Source organism: Oncorhynchus mykiss, chromosome 24 (genome assembly GCF_013265735.2).
Source record: "Oncorhynchus mykiss isolate Arlee chromosome 24, USDA_OmykA_1.1, whole genome shotgun sequence".
Lineage (NCBI taxonomy): Eukaryota > Metazoa > Chordata > Actinopteri > Salmoniformes > Salmonidae > Oncorhynchus > Oncorhynchus mykiss.
Genome location: NC_048588.1, coordinates 20,652,897 through 20,663,382, shown reverse-complemented (window position 1 = coordinate 20,663,382; position 10,486 = coordinate 20,652,897). Strand labels below are relative to the sequence as shown.

The following is a 10,486-nucleotide window of genomic DNA, read 5'->3' as shown; positions in this document are numbered from 1 at the left end:
TTTTCCCATTCCTCCTTGCAAAACAGCTCGAGCTCAGTGAGGTTGGATGGAGAGCATTTGTGAACAGCAGTTTTCAGTTCTTTCCGCAGGGTAGCCTAGTGGTTAGAGCGTTGGACTAGTAACCGGAAGGTTGCGAGTTCAAACCCCCGAGCTGACAAGGTACAAATCTGTCGTTCTGCCCCTGAACAGGCAGTTAACCCACTGTTCCCAGGCCGTCATTGAAAATAAGAATTTGTTCTTAACTGACTTGCCTGGTTAAATAAAGGTAAAATAAAAAAAAATTTAAAAAAAGATTCTCGATTGGATTCAGGTCTGGACTTTGACTTGGCCATTCTAACACCTGGATATGTTTATTTTTGAACCATTCCATTGTAGATTTTGTTTTATGTTTTGGATCATTGTCTTGTTGGAAGACAAATCTCCGTCCCAGTCTCAGGTCTTTTGCAGACTCCATCAGGTTTTCTTCCAGAATGGTCCTGTATTTGGCTCCATCCATCTTCCCATCAATTTTAACCATCTTTCCTGTCCCTGCTGAAGAAAAGCAGGCCCAAACCATGACGCTGCCACCACCATGTTTGACAGTGGGGATGGTGTGTTCAGCTGTGTTGCTTTTACGCCAAACATAACGTTTTGCATTGTTGCCAAAAAGTTCAATTTTGGTTTCATCTGAACAGAGCACCTTCTTCCACATGTTTGGTGTGTCTCCCAGGTGGCTTGTGGCAAACTTTAAACAACACTTTTTATGGATATCTTTAAGAAATGGCTTTCTTCTTGCCACTCTTCCATAAAGGCCAGATTTGTGCAATATACGACTGATTGTTGTCCTATGGACAGAGTCTCCCACCTCAGCTGTAGATCTCTGCAGTTCATCCAGAGTGATCATGGGCCTCTTGGCTGCATCTGTGATCAGTCTTCTCCTTGTATGAGCTGAAAGTTTAGAGGGACGGCCAGGTCTTGGTAGATTTGCAGTGGTCTGATACTGCTTCCATTTCAATATTATCGCTTGCACAGTGCTCCTTGGGATGTTTAAAGCTTGGGAAATCTTTTTGTATCCAAATCTGGCTTTAAACTTCTTCACAACAGTATCTCGGACCTGCCTGGTGTGTTCCTTGTTCTTCATGATGCTCTCTGCGCTTTTAACGGACCTCTGAGACTATCACAGTGCAGGTGCATTTATACGGAGACTTGATTACACACAGGTGGATTGTATTTATCATCATCAGTCATTTAGGTCAACATTGGATCATTCAGAGATCCTCACTGAACTTCTGGAGAGAGTTTGCTGCACTGAAAGTAAAGGGGCTGAATAATTTTGTACGCCCAATTTTTCAGTTTTTGATTTGTTAAAAAAGTTTGAAATATCCAATAAATGTTGTTCCACTTCATGATTGTGTCCCACTTGTTGTTGATTCTTCACAAAAAAATACAGTTTTATATCTTTATGTTTGAAGCCTGAAATGTGGCAAAAGGTCGCAAAGTTCAAGGGGTCCGAATACTTTCGCAAGGCACTGTATGTCCAAACATGGATGATCCAATCTCAGATTGCGTTTTTAGTCTATAGTCTGGGATCTGGGAATCTGTTCATGTTCATTTCAATTTATTGATATTTACCCTTTGAATCTTGAACATCTGAATCTCCGAATGTAGCTTTAAATACTATGCCATTGTAAAGTATGCACAGCATTTTAAATAGGGATGTCCTCTCCAACAATGCTTTAACAAATCCTCCATCTCATTGTCTGTCCCTCTCTCCATAGGTCACCTGAGTAAGGAGGACATAGAGCGCATGGTCCAGGAGGCTGAGCAGTACAAAGCTGCGAACGATGTCCAGAGGGACAAGGTGGCGTCCAAAAATGGCCTGGAGTCGTACACCTTTAACATGAAGTCCACCGTGGAGGACGAGAAGCTCAAGGGAAAGCTCAGCAACGAGGACAAACAGAAGATCATGGACAAGTGCAACGAGGTCATCAGCTGGCTGGATAAGAACCAGGTACAGTACTGGCCCTGGGCCTTTCAACCAGAATGGAGTGGGTTAACATTCATATTTAAAATCAATTATAGCGTCCCTCATTGTAATCTCTCTCCTTGTAGTCTGCAGAGAAGGAGGAGTTTGAGCACCACCAGAAGGAGCTGGAGAAAGTGTGTAACCCAATCATCACCAAGCTGTACCAGGGTGCAGGGGGCATGCCCGGGGGGATGCCAGGAGGGATGCCAGGGGCTGGTGGTGCCACACCCGGAGGAGGCGGATCCTCTGAACCAACCATTGAGGAAGTCGACTAAACCATACAGAGCATACTTTTACTCCTGATTGGATATGGCTAAATAGTGGTCCACATTCTATAGCTTGGAATGGTCTGAACCTTTATTTTCACAATCTGCATAGACTACTTATGTTTGTTTTGGTCATTCATCTTTTTATGCTGAAAGCAACCAATGAATTGAATCTTTGTCATGGGCACTGTTCTACCTATTGTTAAACATGTTCAGTTTAACCAGTTAATGGTTACTATACAGAGCATGTTTTTCACAAGTAGAATTCTGACTGCAAAATGTTTTTGCCTTTGTACTGCACTGTTGGCTAAAGATAACTATTAAAAAAAGAATCTCTTGAATTCACACTCTTCCAGATCCTCCTTTAATTTTGACACCTATGACAGTCTTGATGACCATCAGGGTTTATCGTTTAGATGTTAAAGCTGTGCTATGCAGAAATCACTTGCCATTTCCTGGTTGCTAAAATTATAGTAGTTTGCCTAATTTCAGTTGTGACAAAAAAAAAGCACATATAGTGTGTAGAGAGAATCATTGTACCATTTAAACCACTGAAATATATTTCCATAATGAAAAATATTGTATATTCAGCTGTCTGAAGCTGCTGTACAAAACTGAAACTTAAGAAAGGAAATCATAGAAATGGTGCAAATAAAAACATATTTACCACTTAGATTTGGATTAATCAGAATGACTGATCTATTACTCACATTCTTATGAATTTGTCGGGTCACCCAAAAAGTTACAATGCAGCTTTAAAGAAATGTTCTAACTTATACCTGAACATAATCTTAACTGTGGTTTATATTCTTATCAGACCGATGAATACCACTCAATGGAAAGAGGAAACACAATTGGATTTACCCTTTTTATTGCTTATTCAATAGTGATCAGGTAAACAAGAAATTACGTAGCTACTGTTGGTGTGTAAACCCCGGTGTCAGCTGTGTTTTTTTTTGTTTTTTTTTAAATCAGCGGGAGTTGGAGTTTCTCGGGCATTCATGCATCCTGTAGGCACACATGTAGAAGATACCTGTAAAAGAAAATGGGAAGACATTACCATTCAGTTCATGGACATACTGTTCACTGGATTATTTACTTATCTGAAGAAGAAAAAAATATTCAAATGAATCATGTTGGACTGAGTCATCTCAAATGGCACCCTACTGGTTATATAGTGCACTACATTTGACCAGAGCCCTATGGGCCTTGGTCAAACGTAGAACACTAAAGGCAATAGTTGGCCATTTGGGACACACTGATAGTAAATTATTGCATTTAGCTCTATAGGCAGAACCACATCATCCTACCTGAGAAGAAGGTGAGGACCACGGCCACCCAACCCATGATGTAGGACCAGGAGAAACGCCAGTTCCCATATCGTTTTCCGTAGTAGTTCACCGTCACCCCAGTGTACACAGCCATCGCTAGCAGTACAAAGAAACCTGTGGAGAGTAGTCAATCAAACGCTGCTTTATTCCCTTTATCACATCCCTCAACAGGGACTTGATAGCATGGAATGCATTCATTCTATTTCTAGGCTTGATATGGAGAGTGACAGGGAGAAATGACAGTAGGAGGGGGAAGGAAACACTTACAGGAGATGAAGAAGAGGATGCCGGCAGCAAATGTCTTGTCAAACCCACTGAAGGAGGAGGAGCGTATGAAAGCCATGACGCCGATCACGATGCCAAGGAAGCAGGCCAGCAGGGAGAGGATCATGAAGGCACGAGTGGCATCCCAGTAAGCTGGTGACAGAGAGGGCACAGAGAGGACCAGGCTGATACTCAGTACAGTACAGGTACTTACCCAACAAGCATTACTACTATTCCTTTCTACTACTGAATTACATTTCACATTTTACTAAAATGTGACATCACTTAACAATGACTTATTACACAATATATTGCACCAACTATTAAAATGTGGTGATTTATTCACAACTTAACCTGCTCAAATAAATGGAGCTGATTCCTTTATTGTGGAAATTATTTTACACTAGATATTCACAGTATGGAACAAATCACTGAATGTGACCTCATCAAGACCTTTATTTAACTTACAGTACATTTGATGACAAAGGAGACTTGTTGCTCTTACCAATGCTATCTGTATGTGTCATGCATTTCCCTGGCATACAGTAGCGCCACAGGCCCTGATGCATGTAGTTGTTAGATTGACGATACTGCATCCAGTAATCAGTTGCTGTGGAGATAATAAGGAGTATGTTCCCGACTCCAGCGCAGAACAACCCACCGCCCATGAAGCTGTACATCCTGCCAAGCACACTGACAGAGGTGACAGTTATCCTACAGTACAACTGGTTGGGACACTGAAGCATCTCTACACACTACCATCTCATGGCTGGTGAATACAGCATAGAGTAACACAACATTGCATGTTTTGAATAGTTGAAAGGGTCTGAATCAATTAGATTTTCCAAAGAATAATCTTTCAAGGTACACATTCATATTCCACTTGTTTTACCATAGGCCTGCTGCTTTTAGACAGTTTGTTAGAGCAAGGTATTTTCAAATGTGGCACATAGTTTTAGCTTTGATACACTGTATTTACCCTGACATGACTGATCTGTCTCTCTTCTGTCCTCTCTCTTCTGTCCTCTCTTCTGTCCTTTCTATGAAGAAATATTAACTTTAAGTCATCTACATTATGTCAAAGCACACACATGACGTCAGATTTTAGGTAAGTAATAACCTACCTTTATTATCCTTTTTGAAAAAAAGTCAGAAATTCCAATAAGACAGGGGGGTTGTCAATACACTCCGGAGCCCGGTATTGCCCAGCCTGGCAGGAAAGTTTAGTTTGTGCGTTGGAAACCAGGCGAACAAACGGCTCCGAGGCACAATAGAGCATGCTGAGCCACAACCAATCACAGGGGATGAGTTTTGTGTTTTAGAGAATCTGCTGAAAATACGAAACTATTAAAGCGCTGGGTAAGTCACAGTAATACTGATGACACAGAGGTTTCAATTCAAAATGCTGCACTGCCATCCACAGTGGACATGGGTTGGCAATAGGCTCCCACACTATGCAGTAAATGTACATTTCACATAGTTATTTCACACAGAATTTTTTTGTAAGTATAGTTGGGGCTCTCATGTTGGGTAAGCTAAATTTAGATAACAACATCAGATGTTAAAATATTAAAATCTTTATCGAAACTACAATTGAACTCCCAAAACTGCATTTAATTAATTGAATTTCAACTGGCCAGTAATTCTCTGACCTTGATACAAAAAGCAGCTTTAAATACACACTGTGCTGAATATGAGTCACTATGTAACACTTTCCCTTGCTAGGGTAGCAGGTGTCTTGAACAAATGATGATAAATGTATTTCATAGTCACAAAACAGTGATTCTAGTTATTCAGTGCTATTCCATAATTAACACATTTTCAGGTAAAGCAATCAATAATTATGTATTTTACATTTTTGGGTGGAGAGTTAAGTCGTTTGGGAGGCGGGAACATAATCAGAAGACATTTTATCAGTGAGTGTTTTAAATTTGTATATACACGGTGGGGTCTGAAATTATTGACAGCCATGATAAAGATGAGCAAAAATGACTGTTTGAAATAAATATTTAAAATACTGAGCTAAGCTCAAATAAATGGGAAAATGATATTATTTTAAACTCATACAATTGCTCAGAGAAAAATATTTTGTTTAACAAGTAATACTTTTTTTCTCTCTCTTGTGACTCCCCATCCCGGGTCCGGGAGCGTAATCATCGCCTGACACTAATTAGCATATGCAACGGACATAAATCTTCCTAGAAAATCTTCCTATTCATGAAAATCACAAGTGAAATATATTGGAACACAGCTTAGCCTTTTGTTAATCACCCTGTCATCTCAGATTTTCAAAATATGCTTTACAGCCAAAGCTAGACAAGCATTTGTGTAAATTTATCATAGCCTAGCATAGCATTATGACTTGCTAGCAGCAGGCAACCTTGTCACGAAAATCAGAAAAGCAATCAAATTAAATCGTTTACCTTTGATGAACTTCAGATGTTTTCACTCACGAGACTCCCAGGTAGATAGCAAAAGTTAATTTTTTCCCAAAATATTATTTTTGTAGGCGAAATAGCTAAGTTTGTTCTTCACGTTTGGCTGAGAAATCGCCCGGAAATTGCAGTCACGAAAACGGCGAAAAATATTTAAAATTAGCTCCATAATATTGACAGAAACATGGCAAAGGTTGTTTATAATCAATCCTCAAAGTGTTTTTCAAATATCTATTCGATAATATATCCGTCGGGACAATTCGTTTTTTAGTAGGACCGATTTGAGTAATGGCTACCTCTGTATTTTACAGAGTCACCCTGGGAGCCATCAGGTGACCACTTACACAATGTAGCCGCCTACGGCTATTCTTCAACATAATTGCGTAAAACTACGTCACAATGCTGTAGACACTTTGGGGAATACGTAGAAAGCGTAAACTGGTTGATAGCACATTCACAGCTCAATAGGGAGTCATTGGAACGCAGTGCTTTCAAAATATGGGGCACTTCCGGATTGGATTTTTCTCAGGCTTTCACCTGCAACATCAGTTCTGTTATACTCACAGACAATATCTTTACAGTTTTGGAAACGTTAGAGTGTTTTCTATCCAACGCTGTCAATTATATGCATATTCTAGGATCTTGTCCTGACAAAATATCCCGTTTAAAACGGGAACGTTTTTTTTTTCCAAAAATGAAAATACTGCCCCTAGAGTCGCAACAGGATTTATTAAACTCATACAATTGCTCAGAGAAAAATGTTTGTTTAACAAGTAATACTCTTTTTTCTCTCAAAAAGGTAGGGGTCAAAATGATTAACACCCTGCGAGAAAAACAGCGTGAAGTCTTTTTGCATTGGAGAACACATTGGGAGGGATCTTAAGACCATTTCTCCATACAGAAAGAATCCTTTGTCTGCGCTTATAGACTGCCCTCTTCAATTCAAACCATAGATTTTCAGTGGGTTTCATGTCCGGATAATGAAATCCAAAGCAAAAATAAATATATTTAATCAATTACAAGTATACTAAAGTGTACTTAAATATAAACATTTCTAATAATATACTTAAAATATGAAATGTAATATTCTATACTATATACTACATATATATATATATATATATATATATATACTATAATAGTACATATATTCTATACTATAATTACACTTTAACACACTTATTCAAATTGTCCTTTATATTCATTGCTATTTCAGTCTTTTAGTATACTATAAATACACTATCATCAACCTTTAATATGCTTATTAAAAGTGTACTTTAAATTAGTTGTTTTTCAGTCTTTAAGTATACTATATGCTCACTATCATTAAATGTACAGACTCATTAAAACTGTACTTCAACTTCAAACACTAATTGGAATTCAGTATATTCATTCAAACTCTGCTTATGAGTGATCAAGTACACTATATGTATACAGAAACTTAAGTATACAGCAAGTGTATTCTTCACTCTATATTGTGTTACAACGTGGGATTAAAATGTATTTAATTTAATTATTTTTGTCAACAATGAACTCAAATTCTCTGTATGTATTCAACCGTTTTGGTGATTTTTAAACAGTTAGAGTTCAATGTCTGTGATGGGGGAAAACTGAGGATGAATCAACGACATTGTAGTGAGTCCACAATCACTTAAATGACAGAGTGAACAGAAGAATACGAATATACAGAATACAAATTCAAAACATGCATCTTGTATGCAACAAGGCACTAAAGTAAGACTGCTAAAAAACACGACAAAGGAATACACTTTTTTGCCTAAATGCAAAGCCTTATGTTTGGGGGTAAATCCAACACAACACATCACTGAGTAACTGCCTACTTATTTTCAAGCATGGTGGTAAGTGCAACATGGTATGGCTATGCTTGATATCAGCAGATACTGATGAGTTTTTCAGGATAAAAAGAAACAGGACGGAGCTAAGCACAGGCAAAATTGTAGGGAAAAACCTGCTTCATTCTGCTTTACATCAGACACTGGGAGGGGAATTCACAATCTCCAACATCTTGACAAAGCTTGAACAATTATGAAAAGAATAATGGGATAATATTGCACAATCCAGGTTTGTAAAACAATTAGAGAATTACCCAAGAAAACTCACCGCTGTAATCACTGCCAAAGGTGTTTCTAACATGTATTGACTCAGGGGGCTGAATACTTATGCAATGACTACATTTTAGCTATTACATTTTTATCAATCTTTACAATAAAAAAAAAAAATCTTCCACTTTGACAGAGTATTTTGTGTAGATTGTTGACAAAAAAAATACAATTAAATCCCACTTTGTAACAATAAAATGTGAATAAGTCCAAAGGAGTATGGAGCCAGTTCCGTAGGCCTCTATTACTCATCTAACCAGTATCTGGCCAACTGGTAATAAGCATGTGGGTGTTTCTTGTCATCCTCCACATGGTAACTGACTACGGAGTATTTTGTCAACAGAACATGTGATCATCTCTGCAAATTCTCTCCATGATGACAACCATGCTTGATTTATAATCTGATCTATATCACATTAAATGCATAGTCCCATTTGTAACAATAAAATGTGAAGAATCCAAAGGGGTATGAATACTTTTGCGAGGTAATGTAGTTTCAGTGCCAATGAGGAATTTTTAAGTACTTTCTTAATTTCTGTTCAGGAGAGTGCAGAGAAAGTTGACAATGATATCAATTGTTTATTCCACTAAGGAAACATGCACAGCTGAGGAACATGCTTCCTGAAAGTATACTTTTCATATCTCAAGAAAATATACTTAACTCTGTGGTTTCCTGACATAGCTAGATTGATGGGGTGGTATTGTGGGTGACCCGACCTATAGATCGCCCGTCCAGTGCTGTGGGGATATCCAGCTCGGAAGCCAGGGTAGTGTCCATAAAGCTCTCATCAGCCCCAGAGTCAATGAGGACCCGGAGAGATTTAGACTGGTTCCCCCACAGCAACATGGCATGAAAAGGAATGCGAGAGGAAGAGTTCTCCGTATGGCCAACCAGAGTACTCACTCCTACCGGAGAGCCTGGGCTTTTAGTGGACAGGTGGAGACAAAATGACCAGTAGTCCTATAATACAGGCAGCTCTTAATGTGAAGCCTGTACTACCTGGCATGATGACTCCTTGGCCGTGCTGCTGCTCCAGTTTCAACTGTTCTGCCTGCGGCTATGGAATCCTGACCTGTTCACCGGACGTGCTACCTGTCCCAGACCTGCTGTTTTAAACTCTCTAGAGACAGCAGGGGTGGTAGAGATACTCTTTTTAAAAAAAAAAAAATTTTAACAGTATTTTTATTGGAATTTCACAATTTTCACCCATATTAAGAGATACAACAACAGAGACAAAGCACATAGAAAAAAAGAAGAAAAACAGCACTCACACATATCTACGCATATATATATATATATATATATATATATATATATATATATATATATATATACATACACACATATTCATACATACATACACCCATACATATACATACACTCATGCGTATACACACATATACGCGTACGCACACACACACACCCATACATACGTACACCATTTTCCTCTTCCCGCTCGGTGCTTCTCTCACCCCATCACCATCATTGCGTCTCTCAATACATACATTTTAAACAAACTTACAAACAGAAATTAAACAAAAAAGCTCAGTTTAAACCAAGAGATTAGGTTCCACACATGGAACGTACAGTGTAGTTCTGAAATACATACATCCCCGTCATTCTACGAGAATCCTTGCAGCATAATAGCTGATACCTCAGGTTCTAGGTAATTTAGATAAGGTTCCCATACTTTGTAGAACTGGTCTGTTTTAGAATGCAATGTACATGTCAGATATTCCAGAGGCACCCATTCAAATAGTATCTTATGCCAATCTTTAATAGAAGGAACCTTATCACTAATCCACTGTAAAAGGATGTTTTTCCTCGCTGCGAAGGTAAGGATGTTGTAAAGCCTCCTCTTACCCACAGAAGTAACCTGCCTACTAGGGAGACCCAACAGTAAAGAAACTGGGTCCAATTCTAGATCAACCCCTAGGATCTTTTCAATTTCTTGCAGAACACCAGACCAGTATCTTTGTATTTTGGTACATGACCATAAACAATGTGTTAGGGTGCCTGTATCAGTTTTGCATTTAAGACACTGAGGGGAAGAGGAAGTGGGGC

General features: G+C 38.7%; 1 protein-coding gene across 2 annotated transcripts; it reads right to left on the bottom strand.

Annotated features, from left to right (window-relative positions):
• Positions 1-3,125: 3,125 nt before the first annotated feature.
• On the bottom strand, positions 3,126-5,187 carry LOC110503973 (lens fiber membrane intrinsic protein-like). 2 transcript variants are annotated; one of them, XM_021582666.2, is made up of 6 exons: positions 4,991-5,187; positions 4,846-4,906; positions 4,372-4,559; positions 3,870-4,019; positions 3,582-3,716; positions 3,126-3,304 (listed from the first exon to the last, which is right to left on the bottom strand). In XM_021582666.2, exons 2-6 carry the CDS (start codon positions 4,851-4,853, stop codon positions 3,243-3,245), a joined length of 543 nt encoding a protein of 180 aa, XP_021438341.1. In that variant the 5' UTR covers positions 4,854-4,906; positions 4,991-5,187; the 3' UTR covers positions 3,126-3,242. The 2 variants fall into 2 exon arrangements, with proteins under 2 accessions (XP_021438341.1, XP_021438342.1); XM_021582667.2 differs by lacking the exon at positions 4,846-4,906 and having other exon boundaries at positions 4,991-5,186.
• Between the last annotated feature and the right edge of the window lie 5,299 nt (positions 5,188-10,486).

What these genes read in the sequence shown, in the direction of transcription:
- LOC110503973 (XM_021582666.2), bottom strand. An exon ending in CATCCTCTTCTTCATCTCCT is followed by an intron (nt 3,717 to 3,869) that starts GTAAGTGTTTCC and finishes TACTCTCCACAG; the next exon opens with GTTTCTTTGTACTGCTAGCG. An exon ending in GGTCCTCACCTTCTTCTCAG is followed by an intron (nt 3,305 to 3,581) that starts GTAGGATGATGT and finishes TTTCTTTTACAG; the next exon opens with GTATCTTCTACATGTGTGCC.